Genomic DNA, 22,071 nt, shown 5'->3' with positions numbered 1-22,071 from the left:
GAGAAACGCTATGTGAGAAGCTAAATATAATTACTATATTCACTACTTTAACACTTCATTTAATCCACCAACATCAGAGACAGAGGGAAACACAGACAACAAAAGCGTAAGGTTAGTAGAGGCGCAGGGACATATTGCACATTAGGTTAGCACTGTTACAGGGGGATCTATATTGCACAGAAGATTGCATTATACAGTGCCTTTCATGTATGATGTTCTCATGTGGAAATCTGTAGCTTAGTGTTCAGAGCACTCGCCTTGTAAGCAGAGACCTGGGTTTGATTCCCGGCCGTGCGAAACGTTGGGCAAGTTTCCTTACTCCACACATCTCTGTTTACCTCTCAGTAAATAGGAACCCGGTTGTCAGTTGATGGACAGATCGCTTTTCTGGGAGTAGTAATTCCTTCAAAAAAAAGGTCACTTTAATCCATGACTGTTTGTGGGAACCCGCTGTGAGCAATTAGCTATCACGTTTCACCCACAAAATATAGTGAATTCACTTTACAGTAAATTCTGTGAAGCGCTTTTAGATATCTCAAAGACATGATAAGGCACTATATCAAATGCAATGATTATTATTATGTCTCAGAACATTACAGAGGAGAGGTCAGACACTGAGCAGAGAGGATGTTTATCATTTATTGCCAACCCTCTTTTGATCAAATAAAATCATTGATATTGATATCTATTCCAGCTCTGAAGTGAGAAAAAAGTGGTCAAAGCCTAATGCCTAATGTGAGCACTTGTCTTTCACACAAGATGGAAAATCGATCTTCTTTTATCAGTTAACCAGGGTTGGTAATAAATAATAATTAGCAACAAAGAAAATGGAAGCTGTTAATCAACACTTACAGTTAACATTGAATAAGAATCACTTGTCTTTCCATTCATTACGTTGTACCCAAAACACGTATATTCTCCAGTGTCAGACCTTAAAATTCCAGGTATAGTGAGAGTTCTATTGCCATCACTTAGCGCAATCCTTGTGTCAACATAGATACCATCATTGTCCTTATACCACAGATATGAGACGGCAGTGCCCACTGCAGTGCAGGTCAGAGCCACACTGTCATTATGTTCTACCGGAATAGTGACATTGGAGGTAACAACAGCTTCGAAAACGATCCCTCAAAACACAGGAGATTGGTTTAACATGAAATATAATAATAGTCCCTACACTGTGACAGGACCTTTCATGTCAGGACGACGTCTCAAAGTGCTTTACAGGATATAATGTAAACTGTTCTGTGGGCAAATATAGCAGCCAATTTGTGCAGTGATACCCTACAAACAGACACACACTGTTTTTATTTGGGGATTATTGACCAGGCCATCAGGAGAGAGACACTCCCATATCATTTTGAACAGTGCCTTGGGACGTCCTCCCGATGTGAAAGGCACTATACAAATGTAATATTATTGTTCCGTGGGACCTTTATCGTTCACCTGAACAGGCAAGGCAGATGGGACCTTGTTTAACGTCTTATCTGAAGGATAACACTTTCTACTGTGTATAAGTTCCTGATATGAGGTTTGAATTTACAATTTTCTGATTCATGGGTGATAGTGCTACTAATTAAGCCAATATATTGATGGACTATATTGTTCAGGGACACAAACGTATGCAGTGAATGTGTAATACAAGTTGTAGATGGCATTATCTTTCTGTAGGTTTTGTATAGAACAAGTCTGTTCAGAGAATTCAATGCTTCAATACAGCTCGCTCTTCGAATCACCAATTTGCCAATTTATGTTAATGCATAAATCTAGTTTTTGGTCATTTTCCTCTCCTTAACCCCTCTCCGCCCCCTCCTCAGCTCCATGTCCAGCCAGAATTCTCGAGAGTTTGGGTGGTCCTTCTGACGTGAAAGTAATGTATAAGTGCGGATTGTATTGCAAATTGTTTTACGATTGTAAATTGGCAATTTGGTAATTCAGTGAGTTCTGTAGCTCAGTGGTTAGAGCGCACGCCTTGTAAGCAAGAAACCTGGGTTCGATTCCCGGCCGGCGAAACGTTGGGCAAGTTTCCTTAATCCACACGTCTCTGTTTACCGAGCAGTAATAGGAACCCGGTTGTTAGTCGATTGGCGGATTGCTTTTCCGGGTAATAATTCCTTAAAAGAAAATAATAATTGGTCACATCAATCCACGACTGTTTATGGAACACTGCTATGTGCAATTGCCTGCCACTCTTCACCCACAAGATATACAGTCACTTCACTTTACAGTGTATCCTTTGAAGAGCTTTGAGACGTCTCGAAGACGTGATATGATGTTATATCAAATGCAAGGATTATTATTATTATTCAATCCCAACCAGCGCTATCACGGGATTCAGTCACTAGTCAGTGCTTATTCATTGTATATTGTGTATTCATTGCACATAACACAAAAGAGAAAATGACAGCTATTTTGTGGCAAAGCAGAACTGCCTACTTCTGGTTCACAGTCAATCTCAGATTGCAATCTTTGTCATTTTGTTTCAGTCGTACAGCACACGCCAGGCCACTTGAATATGTTTTTAGTTAAAAGATAAAGCACAGAAAGGCTTTTACGTCATGTAACAATACTGTATTACGTACTTATAACAAGGATTCCGATGTTTGGGTACTGTTAAAAGCCTGACGTGTAATTCCCAGCGGTCTTCAGGGTAATATTGGGAATGCTACTACGTGAGGGGTGCTATATAAATGCAAGTTCTTGTTGTTGTTGTTATTGGCCATTATACCCAGAGAGAGAAACTCCATTCTGTTTTCAAATAGTACTGTGGGATCTTTAATGTCTATGGGGACAGTCACGGCATTCTTTGGTTTAACGTCTAATCCGAAGGACAGCGCCTCTAACACATCACACCCCAGCACTGCATTGCAGTGTCAGCCGCGACTATATGGGTTCCAGGTTCCAATGTGGGGCTTCAACCCACAATCGTCTGATTCAGAGGCAAATGTGCTACAAACTGAGCCATACTGACAATGAGGCAATCAAACTCCACCACAGTTAGCAGTAATTACCCACAAAGATAAGCACAAAATAATTTGTTTCTTCAAGTATGTCAGTATGTTCATGTCAATCAGACAGAGCATCATTGGGCCTGGATAAAAGAGTGGCAATATAAATATAAATTTGCATACGGGGTCTTCTGTGAATCACATGGAAACTACTTTTCAACTTCCACTCTTAATTCTAGATTTTCTGATGTTGATAACTATTCATAACTTATTAAATTACAAAACTTCGCTGCATTTGAAACACAAGAGTTGGAGCTGAACATCAATGCAATGCATTTGCTACCACTATACAGAAGAGTATATTGAGCTCCCAACGTAGAAAAGCTAGAAATATCATGACCACATCATGATAGCACATCACAGCACAGTACGTTCACTTACCCTGTAAAGTTACGTTTAATGTTGTCTCATTGACTCTTAAGGTAATGTTGTTACGAGCCTGACAAGTGTACCTCCCAAGGTCATTCTGGCTTATTTGATGAATGGTGAAATTTGAACTTGTATGTGACAGAACGGTGCCATTAAATATCCATTTATACTGAGCTTCTGGGTTTGACTGAGCAGAACAAGACAATGTTAGAGAGTCTCCAAGTTCTGCTGAGTGTGTCCCAGTGATTGTAAGCTCAGGGGTGTCTGGTCCATCTGCAACAGACGCAAGAACGGCTTTTTTATTACCACTGAATGTAAAGCATAACATTGAAGACTTATTCTGAGAGGTGACTGAGTACTTACACGCAATGCTCAGTGTGTGGCTGCCGGACTGAGAGCTAAAGCTGTTCTTTGCCTCACACCGATACGTTCCACCATCATTTCTAGTCACACTGATGATGGTCAGGGTGGCATTATCCTGGGAGATTGTGATCCTGTCATTGCTGTGGAGAGCTCTCTCATCCTTAAACCACAACCGTGACTCAACAGTGCCTTTAACATCACATGTCAGTGTCACAGTGTCATTGTATTCTATCGGGTTGGGAATGTTCTGTGTTACGGTGACGCTGGTGATATTTTCTGTAAATAGAATGATAATAGAATCATACAATTATAAACCAGTGGTTACGCTGAACTTTTTGACAAAGTTATTCTTTTGGTTTCTGTTTTAATAGTACTGTAGCTCAGTGGTTAGAGCACTCGCCAGAGTGAGAGACCTGGGTTCGATTCCTGGGCAGAGCGAAATGTTGGGCAAGTTTCCTTACTCCACACACACTCACACACCTCTGTTTATCTATCAGTGTGTAGAAACCTGTTTGTTAGTCGATCGGTGGATCAATTTTCCGGGAGTAATAATTCCTTCAAATAATAATACTAATAATTTGGTCACTTCAATCCATGACTGTTTGTGGGACACTGCTGTGCGCATTTCGCCCACAAAATATTCAGTCACCACACTTTACAGTATATTCTGTGAAGCACTTTGAGACGTCTCGAAGACGTGATAAGGCACTGTATCAAATACAAGGATGATTATAGTATCATGATCTGTTTGCCACATACCCAAGGACTGACACAGCGGACCTTTATCAGGAGAATTCTAACCCCATCAGAAGGCATTGCTGGAGTCCATAACACTGTAATCTGCCTCATAGCGCAGTGTGATCAGCAGTGGCTGCTCGTCAGTGATGACATGACGGTGACTGCTTGGATTCCTGAACCACAAACAGCCCAACTTCAGGGTCACCACTTCAGTTTGCATCAGCTGCTGTACATGTTTGTTATGTGCGAAGCCTTCCTTTCTTGTGCTGAAGAAAATCCATGTCTTGGAAGTAAATTCTACATTATAACAGGACCCCCTTAAAGAGAGTTTCATGTTTCCGTGTCATCGTTTTCCTTCATTTGTGTCAGTCCTTTTCACTTTAATAATAATAATAATAGTAATAATCAATAACCACATTCAGCGAACTGACCGTCCCGAATACTGATCCAAGAATAATACTGAAGGAACTAATAGTGACTCAACTCTAAGACTAATAATAATAATCATTGCATTTGATATAGAGCTTTTCACGTCTTCTTGACGTCTCAAAGCTCTTCACAGAATACACTGTAAAGTGAATTGACTGTTTATTTGTGGGCGAAACGAGGCAACCAATTTTGCACAGCAGTGTCCCACAAACATTGAATCACCAAATAATATTTTTTTTTCTTGAGGGATTATTGTCAGGCGTGTGGGGTAAGGACACTTTCACCCTTCCAGGAATCAAACCCCGGTCTCTCACTTGCAAGGCGAGTGCTCTAATCACTGAGCTCCAGGATTCCCTACAGGACTGACCTAAAACTGACCTGTCTCTAATACTGACCAGCGTCCGACCCTTATACTGAACAACATAAGGTTCGGATGAGACATTAAATCCTGCCTTCTGTCCAGATGGACGTTAATAATAATCCTTGCATTTGATATAGCTCCTTATCATGACTTCGAGACGTCTCAGAGCACTGGGCGAAACGTGGCAACCAATTGCGCACAGCAGTGTCCCACAAACAGTCATGGATTGAATGATAAATGTATTATTTGTTTGTGTCCCTGAACAATATAGTGTGTCAGCCCGGCTCAATTAGTGGCACTCTCACACATGAATCAGAAGGTTGTAGTTTCAAGCCATTGTAAGGACAATGTAAGGAATTATTACCCCCAGAAAAGCAATCCGCCAATTGACTAATAACCAGGTTCCTACTTACTGCGAAGGTAAATAGAGGTGTGTGGAGTAACGAAACGTTTCACCTGCCGGGAATCAAACCCCGGTCTCTCACTTGCGAGGTGAGCGCTCTAACCCCTGAGCTACAGGACTCCCACTATTCGAAAATAGAATGGAGTTCCTTCTCCTGGTGTCCTGGCCGACAATCCTACAAATAAAATCAGCCACTCACTCCAAGGCAGTTGGTGGGGAGATTGCTGTGCGCAAAATTGGTTACCGTATTTTCCCAGAAAATACACACAACTATATCACTTCACAGTATCCTATGAAGTGCTTTGATGTGTCGGTGATGTGATAAAAGTGCCATATCAAATGCAAAGATTATTCTCATTATTATAATGAATTACGATCCAAGCCCCTTGATAATTCAGAAGAATGGGTCATGGATTATATTATTTTAAACCACCTCTCTGCCTTCCCTAACCCCTACCCCACCCTATCCCACCCGTCCCCCATGCTCGGGTCCTAACCCCTGACTGTCCAGCGCCTTAGGACGTCCTCACGACATGAAAGGTGCTCTATAAATGTAATTTTTTTGTTGCTGTTTACTTTGAGATAGACCATCGTGGCCTGTTTCAGTCCTGCACATTCTTATGTACATGGAATGATATAAAAAGAGTATTGAAAGGGAGATAAAGAGAGCATGTGGGGTTGATTCACTCCCTTTGGTGATCTAACTTCTTGAGATTTTAAAGTACTGTTAACTATCACATAACATTCTTTCTCCTTAAAAATACCTGTTGAACTGTCTAAATATTCACTTTTGACAGTAAAGTTGCAACTTAGTTGGAAATAAAATGCTACAAACATGGCAGAGACGCAGCACTGCTTATAGTTTTACTGTAAATTAAAAATGGCACAAAATTGTAGGTACGTTTAATGACATAACAGAACAAATTTTACGTCACAAGGTCAATCCGGTGGCCAGGAATCTCTGCACCTGTCATTTTTCATTCATTTTCACAAAATCAAACACAAAACTTACCCATCAACACTCAGGACTGTTAGAAACTGTTAAACAACAACAACTTGGATTTAATGAAGAATAAAATAACACATTTCTCAGCAGCAAATGAACAAGTGATAAACTTACATTTGATATGGAGCCTTTCATGTCAGGAGGAAGTCTCAAAGCGCTTCATACGATTTACTGTGTATTTGTAGGCAAACGCAGCAGCCAAATTGCTGCTGTCCCACAAACAGTCACAAAACTATTTTATTTGAGGGATTGTTGGTCAGGAAATCCACATTAGGATTCCTCTGTTTTCGAATCGTGCAGTGGATGAGCTTAATGTCCACCAAACCATGATGTGGTTTAACATCTCGTCTGAAGGACGGCAGCTCTGAACATAGCAACATAGGAACAGGGATAAGGCATTCAGCCTCTCGAGCCCATCCGCAACAAGAAAATGCCACACTCCCCCGAGCACTGCTTTGGAATGTCATCTTAGACTATGATAGTTCAAGTCCCAACGTGGGCCGAACCAGAATATGGTCATTCACTCCACGGATGTTTGGAGGACATTGCTATGGACACTGTCTGCCACAGTCACACATACACACAGTCACAGCACTTTACAGTAAATCCTATGAAGCGCTTTGAGGTATCTTGACAATGTGATAGTTGCTGTGCCAAAGGCAACGAGATACCAAATGTAAGGATATGATGGATTACATATTACATACCGATGATAATGATTTCTCTTGTGGCTGACCTGTACCTTTGGGTTACACTGTTAAAGGCTGACACGTGTGATTCCCAGCGTTCTTCAGGGTAATATTGGGAATAAGAAGGTCCGAGTCATTTTGTAGAAAAGAGGAAGTATTGAAATACCATTGAAATTCACAAGGTGGGTTTGATTCCGCAGAACACGAGAGATTAACAGTTAATGCTGAACTAATTAATTGACTGATATGTTGGGATATCCTGGTCCATCTAAAAAAGATTCACAGGTTGGTTCAAACACAATCTTTGTGTGAGGTAAGTATCATGAGGTGCAAACAATTCCCACGCAGCCTGGCACGTAGAACTAAAACCGCCGACTGTAAAAAGTAATCCATGGATACTGCTGGATATACCTACCACTGTGAAATGACATCTTAAGTACAAAATATTACGTAAATGATTTGTTTCTTCACACAAGTCCCTGTTATCATTTAATATGTGCAGAACAACAACAGTTTGCACGACATAGCATCTTTTAGGGTGTCAGCCAGCCTGACTGAAATCATTCATTTCATGTATGATGTTCTCATGTGGAAATCTGTAGCTTAGTGTTCAGAGCACTCGCCTTGTAAGCAGAGACCTGGGTTTGATTCCCGGCCGTACGAAACGTTGGGCAAGTTTCCTTACTCCACACATCTCTGTTTACCTCTCAGTAAATAGGAACCCGGTTGTCAGTTGATGGACCGATCGCTTTTCTGGGAGTAGTAATTCCTTCAAAAAAAAGGTCACTTCAATCCATGACTGTTTGTGGGAACCCACTGTGAGCAATTAGCTCTCACGTTTCACCCACAAAATATAGTCAATTCACTTTACAGTATATTCTGTGAAGCGCTTTTAGACATCTCAAAGACATGATAAGGCACTATATCAAATGCAATGATTATTATTATTATGTCTCAGAACATTACAGAGGAGAGGTCAGACACTGAGCAGAGAGGATGTTTATCATTTATTGCCAACCCTCTTTTGATCAAATAAAATCATTAATATTGATATCTATTTCAGCTCTGAAGTCAGAAAAAAGTGGTCAAAGCAGTTAAATGCCTAATGTGAGCACATGTCTTTCACACAAGATGGAAAATTGAGCTTCTTTTATGCAAATCAGTTAACCAGGGTTGGTAATAAATAATAATTAGCAACAAAGAAAATGGAAGCTGTTAATCAGCACTTACAGAAAACATTGAATCACTTGTCTTTCCATTCATTACGTTGAACCCAAAACACATAAATTCTCCTGTGTCAGACCTTAAAATTCCAGGTATAGTGAGGGTTCTATTGCCATCACTTAGCGCAATCCTTGTGTCAACATAGATACCATCATTGTCCTTAAACCACAGATATGAGACGGCAGTGCCCACTGCAGTGCAGGTCAGAGCCACACTGTCATTATGTTCTACCGGAATAGTGACATTGGAGGTAACAACAGCTTCGAAAACAATCGATCAAAACACAGGAGATTGGTTTAACATGAAATATAATAATAGTCCCTACACTGTGACAGGACCTTTCATGTCAGGACGACGTCTCCCAACGTGAAAGGTGCAACACAAATGTAATTTTGTATTGTACAGTGGGATCTTTATGGTCCACCTGAACAGGCAGATGGGACCTTGTTTTAACATCTCATCTGAAGGAGAACCGTACAGTACACCCCCAGCACTTCACTGGAATGTCGGCATAAAGTATATAAGTTCCAAGTCCTGATATGGGGCTTAAATCTACAATCTTCTGATTCATGGGTGAGAGTGACAGTGCTACTGATTGAGGCAGAATATTGACACACTATATTGTTCAGGGACACAAACAAATTCAGTGAGCATGTAATACAAGTTGTCGTTGGCATTATCTTTCTGTAGGTTTTGTATAGAACAAGTCTGTTCAGAGAAATTAATGCTTCAACACAGCTCGCTCACTGAATCACCAAAATGCCAATGTACAAATCCAGTTTTCGGTCATCTTTCCCCCCTTCCCCCCTCCTCAGTTCCATGTTCAGCCAGTTTTTGGGACATCCTTCTGACGTGAAAGTAACTGTATAAGTGTAAATTGTATTGTAAATTGTACTATGATTGTAAATTGGCAATTTGGTAATTTAGTGAGTCCTGTAGCTGAGTGGTTAGAGCACTCGCCTCGCAAGCGATAGACCTGGGTTTGATTCCCGGGCAGTGTGAAACGTTGGGCAAGTCTCCTTGCTCCACATGTCTCTGTTTACTCAGCAGTAAATAGGAACCCGGTTGTTAGCCGATAGGCAGATCGGTTTTCCGGGGTTAATAATTCCTTAAAAAAATCATAAATTGGTCACATCAATCCACGACTGTTTGTGGGACATTGTTGTGTGCAATTGTCTGCCACATCACCCACAAATTATACAGTCAATTCACTTCACAGTGTATCCTGTGAAGTGCTTTGAGTTGTCTCGAAGACGTGATATGGCGATATATCAAATACAAGGATTAATATTATTATTAAATCCCAACGAGCGCTATCATGGGATCCAGTCACTAGTCAGTGCTTATTCATTGTGTATTGTGCATTCATTGCACATGAACACAGAAGAGAAAATGACAGTTAGTTTGTGGCGAAGCAAAACTGCCTACTTCTGGGTCTCAGTCAATGTCACTTCTTGCATTCGCTCCCCTCACCCTCACCATTTCCCCCAATGCTCGGGTCCTGACCCAACTGTCCAGCGCTTTGGGACGTCCTCTCGACGTGAAAGGCGCTCTATAAATGGAATCTTGTTGTTGTTGTTGTTGTTACCCACCACTGTTGGATCCTCTCAAGCGCTGATGGAGCTTTGGTTTCCACATTCCTTCTCATTTTATCTCAGATTGCAATCTTTGTCATCTTGTTTCAGTCGTACAGCACACGCCAGGCCACTTACAGATGTTTTTAGTTAAAAGATAAAGTATAGAAAGGCTTTTACGTCAGGTAACAATACTATTTTACGTACCTATGACAAGGATTCTGATGTTTGCTGCACTATACCTTTGGGTTACACTGTTAAAGGCCTGACACGTGTAATTCCCAACGTTCTTCAGGGTAATATTGGGAATGAGAAGGTCCGAGTCGTTTTGTAGAAAAGAGGAAGTATTGAAATACCATTGAAATTCACAAGGTGGGTTTGATTCCGCAGAACACGAGAGATTAACAGTTGATCCTGAACTAATTAATTGTAAATGTGGATTGATTGATACGTTGGGATATTCTGGTCCATCTAAAATAGATTCACAGGTTGGTTCAAACACAATCTCTACAGCGTTTTATACAACATCAACGGAGCCGATCACCATGGATCTAAAACTACCCATTGTAAACAGTCAGCGCTACGGGTGGAGGTATCTGTTGGGAGAAACTAAGGTTAAAAGTAAATAAGTATAAAACGTTTGCTTCAATAGAAAGGCCACTATTCTTGTAATTATCAACTTGGCATAACAGAACCCAAAGTGTTGAACATTGTAACGTATTAAATCGAGAAGCGATATGAATCTATCGTTTTATGTGTTACTGAATTTCGAATTGGCCGAATGCTTTCATAATTTGTAACAAACTTCCCCCCCGGCAAGTTTACTCCAGAAAGGGATTTCTCCATACGTTTCTGTTGTAGATATGGAATAAAATAAGAAGCTGATATCCGAAAATGTGATTTCTATACTTATTACTTTAAGACCTCATTAATGTCAACCACAAACAGACTGAGAAGATTATAATAAAGAGTTGTCCGTGTGCACCCACTCACCCTATAAAAGATTGATGCTAAGACCAGGTGCCCATTTAACACCACTTGACAAAAGGTCACTTTGTGCTGTTGCCTATGGGCTCCAGTGTTACAACACGTCAAAGTGACCATTAGTCAAGTATCAATGTATTGCCACCTCTATCTCAATCAAAGTACAAGTCGTGATGGTAATATCTATTTTAAACATTGACTGCACAGCAAAGCAGCTAAAGTGCCAATCGTATTCAGCGTATGTGTGTGTGAGCAGAACTTTTTCACAATTTAGTCAGGCGGGTTGGCAATTAATTGATGAAGATTAGAAACCACAAATAGTGTTTGATCGGGTCACTTACAGTTAACATTGAGTAGATAAGAATCACTTGTCTTTCCATTCATTACGTTGTACCCAAAACACGTATATTCTCCTGTGTCAGACCTTAAAATTCCAGGTATAGTGAGAGTTCTATTGCCATCACTTAGCGCAATCCTTGTGTCAACATAGATACCATCATTGTCCTTAAACCACAGATATGAGACGGCAGTGCCCACTGCAGTGCAGGTCAGAGCCACACTGTCATTATGTTCTATTATAGTGACATTGGATGAAATAGTGGGCTTGGAAATTGGATCTAACAAAACAGGACATTTATTTAGTGTGTAATATATTTGTTAGAGGACACAAACCACAGTGACCAAGAATCAGGCGAAATTGGACTATTCATTCATTCATTCAACAACAACTTGGATTTATATAGCGCCCTCCACGCCGGACAGCGACTCAGAGTGCTTTACAGTGGCGGAGCCTGACTCCAAGCCGGGGGGAGAGAGGGTTTATAATTCATTCATTATTCAAACTGTAGTTTCCATTACCTTCATGTTAATAAAACACATATTTAATTGTTGCTCACAGTTGCACTGAGGCTCCGATTCAGTTCCTCACTCTCTCTGTTCCTGAATAAATCTTGAGCCACCAGCACAAAAATGTCAGGTCCTTTTGGGTTTGGTCGCCTGGTGGTTGAGTATCCAAACCAAACTGAGAACTCCGTGCATCCCACCTAACACATGGGAATTCCCTGTGTCTGGAATGGAATGCGCTCTCTCCCTGGAGCGCTGCACTCTGCTCACCTCATTCCGCAGAGTATTGGTGCAGACTGGGCTGAGACCTGGAGACCCAGAGTGTGTGTTGGGGTATTTCCTGGAGTTTAATGAGCTAAAACCGCTGCCACGTTTATACTATCTCGGTGGGTCTTGGGGCAAAGACTCACCTCTGTGGGACCCCATGAAATACCTCTCTCAGTTAATAATTAAGGTCCATGACTGGCTCTTGATACATAGTGGAATTATTTTCTAGAAGGAGGTTTTGATTTTAGTGAGTTATATAAAACACTGGTTAGGCCTCAGCTCGAGAACCGAGTTCAATTCTGGGCAACAATCTTTAGAGAGGATGGTACCAGGAATGGGGGACTTCAGTTATGAGGAGAGGTAGAGAAGCTAAGATTATTCTCCTTAGAGCAGAGAAGGTTAAGGGGAGATTTAATAGCGGTGTTCAAAATTATGAGGGGATTTGACAGAATGACCAGAGAGAAACTGTTTCCACTGGCGGGTGGGTCAGTAATCAGAGGACATAGATTTAAGATAGTTATCAAAAGAATCAGAGGGGAGACGGGGAGAAATGTTCTCACACAGTGAGCTGTTCAGATCTGGAATACACTGCCTGAAAAGAGAGAAGTGTTGATTCTTTAAACACAGATTAGATGTTTTTAGGAAATAACATGGGATATAGTACGTAGGTAGTTCGGGACATATGTGCAAGCGAACACCAGGAAGATGGAAGGCAAACTGGATGGACCTCTGTCTTTTTTCATCCACCATTTCTCATGTTCTTATGTTCTTAAGTGGATACGTATATGGAGAGGAAAAATTTCCAGGGCTATCGGGAGAGAGTGGGGGAGTGTGACTGATTGGGCAGCTCTTCCAAAGAGCTGTCACAGGCACGAGAGCCGAATGGCCTCATTCTGTGCTGTAATATTCTATGATTCTATGACTTCACATATTAGTCGTTCTATGCGATTGGGTTCCTAAAAGGTCTTATTTAGCAATAGGTTATTTCTGTTCTCAGTTGCCTTTATCCTACAGCAGTGTAACAGTTATTATTAAGTTATATCTCAATTTCATTAGTGAACATTTAAATGTCTCAATTTTGTACACATACAAACACGGTTTCAATTATTAAAGTGCTAAGAATTAGACCAACTTTTTTGAAGTTGTTGAAAGTAACACCAACAAATGACATTTACACAGAGCCTTTGACATGAGTCGACTATCCCAAGGCCACGGACTGTCAAAGGTGTGCACCCGAACTGGGGTTGGGATCAGGAGGGGTGGAGGGCAAGTGGGGGTGGGGGTAGGAGGGTGACTGAAGGCGCGGTCGAAGGGGAGGGTCTTGAGACGTGTTTTGAAGGAGGTAAGGGAGGGGATAGGGCGGAGGGATTTGGGGATGGAGGTTCACAGGGTGGGGGCAGAGAGGCTGAAGGCCTAACTGCAGATGGTGGGGAGGGCAGGGCCGGGGAACATGGATATATTCATGATCTGAGGAGTTCTATCTACGTTCACCTGCAAACATTGATTGGACTTTGCGGTAACAATATCATAATGACATTACTTTTACAGATGGTGGTAAACCGTAAGCGTTTCCGGTACATCATGTCAGCACTTTGCTTTAGAAGTTCTAAGAGAATAGTTTTGTAATTCAAAGTTTGCCCATCACAGCAAACAATTACCGGCTACTGAAACCCATGGATAAAGTCATATCATTCACATAAAATAATATATATGTTAGCTGTTCAATTTCTGAAAAGAAAACACAGTTTTACCTTTCAAAATTAGGAGTGAAAATGATATAAAAAGTAATTACTATTTAATAAATTATCGTTACATACCTATAACTTGGATTTCCCTGCTTGCTTCATTGTACCTTAGTGTTACATTGTTATGTGCCTGACAAGTGTAATTTCCAGTGGCGTTCATAGAAATATTATTAATGATTATTTGTTGACCGTTTTGTTGAAGAGAGGCACCATTGTGAAACCACTGAAATTCAGAGGCTGGATTTGAGTCCACGGAGCACAAGAACTTAACAGTTGTTCCTGAACTGTATAATATTTTATCCGGGATGATGGACACATTGGGTAATCCTGGTCCATCCAGAACAAATGCACATCATTTGTAACATCATATAAATCACAAGTCTAAAACTATCTAACGTACAGCCCATCACCAGCACTAAAGGTCACGATGAGCCTGAACACCAAAACTGTGCAAACAAAAGGAGACAGTTATTAATAAAACCTGTCTGTTATAATGTGTAATAATAATAGTTGTTTAATATATAAAATCAATTCTGTCCCCTGAAATTCCACTGAGGTATTATTTAGCATTTCAGAGCCAGCAGAAACTTTCCCAGTTTCTGTAGTTCAATGGACACAATTTAAGAATTTAATTCTATTTGCTGTGAAATAATATTACAATAGACAAGTCCAGACCCAAGGGGGGATTTCTACTCCTATATTTTAATTGAGTACCAATTTAGTAGGACTTTTTTCATTGTTCATCAATTCAATTATTATGGTATTTATTTCAGGAGTGGACCAGTGCTTTCACCTGTTGGTACAAATGAAAGTTTGTAGTGATTCAAACAGAATTCAAATCTAATACTTTTATAATGGTTTAGATTGAAATTCGTAATAAAAATAGTTTCATTTCAGAGTTTAATGCTGGATATTCTTTTACATTTTGGTGCTTTTATAAATTTTTGTTAAATCTGATCAAATTCAGTGTTTGTTAAAGGAATCGATTGTATGGTCCAAAATGGATACGGAGCGTATAATGTTTGCGGAAACAAATATTGCATAACATTAACCAAGATTATAAAAATCATTTACAAAAATATAACATTGAAGCTGCTTTTACTGTGACACTTACAGTTGACATTGAGATAAAATGGATGGCTTGTGTCGTTACTAACGGTGTTGTAGGCCCAGTGCGTGTAATTCCCACTGTCAGCCCTCAGTACTCCAGCTATAGTCAGGGGTTTGTTATCCAGACTTAGGACAGTCCTGTTGTCAGAGCTGATAGTTTTATTGTCTTTCAACCATTGATATGACACGTCTGTCCCTGATGCAGTGCACGTCAGCCCCACAGTGTCATTATATTCTACTGACTGCGTGACATTGGGGTAACAGCAATATTGGAAACAGATTCTGTCAAAACACAGGAGAGTATTTACATTCTGTGCATCACATTCTGTGTAAAATACAACAGTTTGTTGGAAACTCAAATCACTTAAAACATCAGCAACAACAACTTGCATTTATACAGAGACTTTCCTGTGGGGCAGTGTCTCAGCGTTGGCAGAGTTTGGGCTGAGACGGGGAGAAAGGGGAGTGGACCGTAGGCACCGTCAAAGAGGAAAGCCTTCAGGTGGGATTTGAAGACGATTAACAACAACAACAACTTGCATTGATACAGCGCTCCTCACGTGGGGAAGCGTCCCGGAGCGCTTGGTGTAAAGAGGAAAGAGGAGCAAGGGGCGGAGAGGGTGAGGCCGGGAGTTCCAGGGGCTCAGGGCAAAGTGGCTGAAGGTGGAGCAGAGGGTCAGGGGATGTGCACAAGGCCTGAGCAAACCAAGCGAAAGGGCTGGGAAGAGGTGTGAGGTGTGAGCAAGTTGGAGAGGTCTCAGGCCATCAAGTGATTTGGCCATGAAACCTCAGTGATCGGTGTGTTCCTGTCGGCAACAACACGGCTCATCCGAGAGAAAATAGATCTGCTTTTCATCCCAACCAAATGTGTACTTTCTGCATTTACAGCATTTACAATATGATTCTGGTGTCAATCTAAAATATTCCAAAACAGTATTTGTAACTAAATCATAACTGTCCATATTATCTTTATTAATCAGCAAGATCGCGAGCAATAACTTTCCTGCTGTGTTCACCAACAAATAATCACAACAACAACAACAAATTGCATTAAACAGCGCCCTTCCCACGGGATAGCGTTCGGAGTGCTGAACAGCCTGACAAAGCACTTCATGGTCATTTCTAAATGGTTTTCAGTGATGGTCGGCCAGACCAATAACACTGCCATTGATGTTACTTTTGTTTGATGTTTCAACTTCCTAAATTAACTCCCTTTTGCAGCGTTGCTGATATTTTGTTCATCAGGTGCTGTGTTGAGCTATTTTTGAATAGTCTTATTAGTGCTCCAAGTTGCACCGACGATTATAAGAACTATATTTATTTTACATTGTCCCACACATCTGCATTCAATTAGTAGATTGATATATTCCCTGATTTTTTCTAGTTCCTAATCTCTTAGGTTGTATTAATAATAATAATCCTCGCATTTGATATAGCGCTTTTCACGTCGGGAGGACGTCCCAAAGCGCTTCACAGAGCACACTGTAAAGTGAATTGACTGTATATTTGTGGGCGAACGCGGCAGCCAATTGCGCACAGCAATGTCCCACAAACAGTCGTGGATTGAAAATGACCAATTTATTATTGTTTTTGGTTTTGGAGGATTATTATTAGGCTCTGTGTGGAGTAAGGAAACTTGCAGAAGGTTTCGCCCTCTGCCGGGAATTGAACTCAGGTCTCTCACTTGCAAAGCGAGTGCTCTAACCACTGAGCTACAGGACTCCACTTGTAATCACTTGGGCTAAACACATCAATAATACTACATTATTATATATTATATTATTATTGATAAGTATTGGCACAGTCTTCGTGCATGTACTCGTTTTGATCTTTAGAGTATTTTGAAAGTTTTTCGAAATGGGTCTGACATTACCATCTCAGATCATCTTAAACACGGTGATGGGTTTCCACATGTGTCAGACCCATTCCGTGCAAACTGTGTGCCATGTGGGATCTCCAGGATGGTTCATGTGTTCTGGACAAACACGTGTAGTAAGTGCCTCCGGCTGCTTGAGCTTGAACTCAGGGTCACTGAGCTTAAGGAGAGGCTACAGTCACTACATAGAAAATAGATGGGTATTTGGGGAGGACAGGATTGCGGGGCTATGGAGAGAAAGTGGGCCAGTGGGGTTGAGCTGGATTGCTCTTTTAGGAGCCGGCACAGATGCGATGGGCCGAATGGCTTCTTTCTGTGCTGTATGATTCTATGATACTGTGATAATCAACTCTTGCTCAAGTCCTGTAGCTCAGTGGTTAGAGCATTCGTCTCGCAAGCGAGAGGACCGGGGTTTGATTCTCGGTCAGGACGAAACCGTAGGCAAGTTTCCTTACTCCACACACACACACACACACACACGACTCTGTTTATCAGCAGTGAGTAGGAACCCGGTTGTTAGTCGATTGGTGGATCGCTTTTCTGGGGGTAATAATCCCTTCAAAAAATAAATAATAATAATATAGTCACTCAATCCACAAATGTTTGTGGGATGTCGCTCTGCACAATTTTCTGCCGCTTTTCGCCTACAAAACACACAGTCACTACACTTCACAGTATATTCTATAAAGCACTTTGAAATGTCTTGAAGGCATGATAAGGCGCTGTATCAAATGCAAGGATCTTTTCTTTATAATAATTTATTCCACACTCATTCCAAATTCATGTCTGTTGAGGTTGATTCTCAAAAATTATAACCATAGATTACGGAAAATTAAACCCATCAGCAACGATACACTCCACCTGAGTGTAAATGAACATTCTTGGCTCTCGTATTCTTGGTGATGATTCACGATATGAACAAATTGTTGTCCCTCAAAGAGCCCAACATCAGCTCATGGTGTGGGCTGACACTCCACTCCAGTCTGCTCTGTCTGTACAGATGGATGTTAAAGATCCCGTAGCATTGTTTGAAAAGAGAAGGGAATTTCTCCTGATATCGCAGCCAACAATCCTCCAAAAAAATTGGTCACTTGATTCACACTGTTTGTGATGTTACTGTGTCCAAAGTGGCAGCACATGGCCTACAAATACACTTTACAATAATTCCTATGTAGCACTATTTGTTGAGACAACAGCACAGATGTATTTCAGGGGAAGCAAATTGGTATATGAGGGAGAAAGGAATAGAAGGTTCTGCTTGAAGGCTTAGCTGAGGAAGGGCAGAAGAGGCTCATTTGGAGCATAAACACCGGCAAAGACCAGTCCGGCCGAATGGCCTGTTCCTGTGCTGTATATTCTAATGTATTCTAAGCGCTTTGAAATCTCTTAATGATGTGGTAAGACATTATATCAAATACAAGGATTATTATTATTTAATGTAACATGAGGGCAATGTGGGCCGAATGGTCTCCTGTGCTGTAATATTCTATGATTCCATACTATTCTATGAGCAATGGATTGGAGTAGACAAATACTGTCCTTTGTTTTACCATTTTGCTCATAATAATAATAATAAACCTTGCATTTGATACAGCACCTCATCACATGGTTATGACATCTCAAAGCGCTTCACAGAATATACTGTAAAGTAAATATACTGCGTATTTTGTGGGTTAAACACAGCAGCCAATTGCACGCAACAGTGTCCTACAAACAGTCGTGGATTGAGTGTACAATTTTATTTGGAAAGGGACGGATTATTATTCCTGGAAAGCGATCCACCAATCGACCAACAAGCGGGTTCCTACTTATTGCCAATTAAACAGAGGTGTGTATGTGTGTGGAGTAAGGAAATTTACCTAAGATTTTGCCTCGTATGGAAATCGAACCCAAGTGCTCTCACTTGCGAGTCGAGCGCGCCATGAAATCACGAATAATGGCTACTTATGCGAGTTACAAGTGGCCACGTGTGCCAAAAAACTATATTTCAGTTGAAGTGAATTTTAGAGAGAAGAAACAAAAATAGAAATTGAACCATTAGATCAGGAGCACCTCATCCATTTGTCCGGATATAAAACATTTTGCGCGAAGATATTCATTTTAATTTTCTTCTGAAGCTCAGTGACAATAACTGGGGACATGAAAGGTACATAGATAGTTTATTGTTAAATGCACTGTTACTTACCCACCACCTTCAGTGTGATTGTGGCTGTTGCCTGAGTGTCAGAGGGTGAGAACATGGTCACAGTGTAATCTCCAGCGTCAGTATAATTCACAGAGTTTAGCTGCAGAGACCCAGAGGTCCTTGTGAACACAATCCGGTCTTTGTAACCAGGGTCGATGCTTTCTCCTCCTGGAAACCAAGTAACAAAAACCACACGGCCGATACTCCAGGTCCCGGTCTTCACCTCACCAGACGGTTTCACTGTAAACACAGCCGTACCTCCGGCTGCTGCTGTAATGGGATTGTCTGGTACAGTGATGGTGAACTGTGCTGTAACTGGAGAGAGAGAAAATCCCATTAAGGACAGCGAGACATCGGCTGAATACACATCGACACAGTCCGTCCTGACTGACGGCATCTCTTGTAGGGACGCGGTGAGCAAGTTCTCCTGTCTCTATCGTTAGATCATCTTAAATAAACTCCCAACTGAGAGCGAGTGAGAAAGTGAGACTCACCCACACACACACAGCAGCAAAGAGCAACTACCCCGAGTCGTGCTGTCTGCATCCTGACCGCAGCCTATGTCCTGGTCACTCAGTCACTGAGCAGCCGGTGTCCTGGTCACTCAGTCACTGAGCAGCCGGTGTCCTGGTCACTCAGTCACTGAGCAGCCGGTGTCCTGGTCACTCAGTCACTGAGCAGCCGGTGTCCTGGTCACTCAGTCACTGAGCAGCCGGTGCTGGTTACACTCCGTCAGTCAGTAGAGCTTTCTCTTCTCTCAGCTCTGCACTTATTGAGCAAATAGGAAGTAGGGAGTGGTCGGGAGTCACTGCAGTGTGGTTCCTGGTCGGTGATATGAAATGGTTTGGGCATTTCAAGTCAGAACAGGGTTTGCCCAAAGCCCAGGAGCCGGGACATTGTGAGCTGCCGGACAGCAACACCGCAGCCGTTTGGATCTTTGTTCATTTCATTTTAAAATTAGTTTCCAAAATGCTTATGATAATAATAATGGTAATAATTCTGGCATTTGATACAGCGCTCTCGAGTCGTCTCAAAGTGCTTCACTGAATATAATGTAAAGTGACTGTTTTGTGGGTGAAACGCTGCAGCCAATTGGGCAAATCAGTGTCTCACAAACAGTGGTGGATAATGTGATCATAAACCTTGCACTTGGCACAGAGTCTTTCACATCAGGAGAACATCTCAAAGTGCTTCACGGGATTTGTCACTGTAAAGTGTAGTGACTGTGTATTTAGTAGGCGAACGTGGGAGCTGATTGAGGCTCAGTGACGTCCCACAAACAGCCGTGAAGTGAAGGACCAACACCATGAGGTGAATGACAGCCGCCTGACTGCCCAACAAAGGGCTTCATGTCATTAATCGACATAGAAACTCCGGGTTAGAAATCAAATGTGAATTACTGTTTCCCTGTGATTCCCAATGACACCACTCAATTATTCCATCAACGTTACAGTGAGCAACAGCCCCACCGTCTGTCAGAGCAGCGCTGTTACACAGTGACAATCAGCTGCTTCAAGAGGGAATATTGAGGGGTAAAAGTCTAAACATTTTGTGCCGATCACCAGATCACAAGATCACAAGATCACAAGATTAGTTTGGATCAACAAAGGCCTTTTGGCCGTCTGATCTCATCCCTTCAGCTCAGGCGCCCAACCAACACTTTGGGATGTCCTCCTGACGTGAAAGGCTCTATATAGACACCAGAGACCCAGAGACATTTACAGCACAGAAGGAGGCCATTCAGTCAATCTATCTCTGGGAATTTCCATGTGTAGGTGGGATGCACGGAATTCTCAGCCTAACACAGAGCCTGGAGAGGGCCGGAGTGATGGGTACAGGGTACAGTGTGTGATAGGGACCCAGTGGGGCCTGGCGAGGGCGGGGGTGATGGGGTACAGGGTTTAGGGTGTGATAGGGATGTCTCGAATGTGTGATAAGCGCTATATCAAAGGCCAGGATTATTATTATTATTATTCAGGTATAAGGCTTTGCTCCTGGTCAAATTCTATAGACGTTTCAGTCACACTGAGCAGAATATGATCACAGCTCAGCCAGAGATTGGCAAATAAAACACCATCAAGTAAGGCTGTAAGAAGACTGTGCCAGTCCTGCTCGTCACTGGGCGTACAGTGTGGTGGGCACTGCCCATCCCTGGGCTAACAGTGTGGTGGGCACTGCCCAGCCCTGGGCTAACACTGTGGTGGGCACTGCCCAGCCCTGGGCTAACAGTGTGGTGGGCACTGCCCAGCCCTGGGCTAACAGTGTGGTGGGCACTGCCCAGCCCTGGGCTAACAGTGTGGTGGGCACTGCCCAGCCCTGGGCTAACAGTGTGGTGGGCACTGCCCAGCCCTGGGCTAACAGTGTCCTTTTGCCCTGAGGCTGACAAGCCATTGGCGCTGGGGCTGCAGTAACCTCTCTTGGGGAGCAGCTAAAATTGCCCTTTGTCCTTTCTGATGAAAAGTTCCTTTGCACTGAGCCCAGTGAGTGGCTTTGTTATTTATTCCTTATTTAATGAACTTTGTTCTCAGCCCAAACCAAACTTGACTTGGACCTTTGACACAGGGAGTGAATCTGGGCCCCATATGGACTGTGCAATGCTACGCAGTGGGGGTGGGGGAGCTGGAGCCAACCCACAGCGGAGTGTGGGGCTACAGGAAGAGTGTGTGGTGTTGGACCAGTGAGATCCCAGTCCTGAGCTCGTAATCTATTTGTTGTGCTTACAACCCATTACCCCACTGGGAGTGTTGCTGGTGTACTTGGAGCAAACTGGGAACGCCCTGGGGTGCCGGGAACACCCTGGGGTGCTGGCAACACCCTGTAGTGCCGGGAACACCCTGGGGTGCTGGCAACACCCTGGGGTGCCGGGAACACCCTGGGGCGCCGGGAACACCCTGGGG

At 42.3% G+C, this 22,071-nt stretch overlaps 1 protein-coding gene across 1 annotated transcript in view; it reads right to left on the bottom strand.

The window, feature by feature from the left end:
* The window catches only part of LOC121851647 (carcinoembryonic antigen-related cell adhesion molecule 5-like), a 44,770-nt gene that overhangs the window by 21,641 nt on the left and 1,058 nt on the right, over positions 1–22,071 (bottom strand). Inside the window, exons 3-6 of the mRNA XM_042345717.1 lie at positions 21,896–21,989; positions 19,175–19,489; positions 3,741–4,016; positions 3,390–3,650 (exon numbers count right to left, since the gene is read on the bottom strand). Coding sequence (XP_042201651.1) covers positions 3,390–3,650; positions 3,741–4,016; positions 19,175–19,489; positions 21,896–21,989 — 946 coding nt within the window. The remainder of the gene's footprint in view (positions 1–3,389; positions 3,651–3,740; positions 4,017–19,174; positions 19,490–21,895; positions 21,990–22,071) is intronic.

Source organism: Callorhinchus milii, unplaced genomic scaffold (assembly GCF_018977255.1).
Source record: "Callorhinchus milii isolate IMCB2004 unplaced genomic scaffold, IMCB_Cmil_1.0 Scaffold81, whole genome shotgun sequence".
Lineage (NCBI taxonomy): Eukaryota > Metazoa > Chordata > Chondrichthyes > Chimaeriformes > Callorhinchidae > Callorhinchus > Callorhinchus milii.
This window is presented reverse-complemented; position numbering and strand designations above follow the sequence as displayed.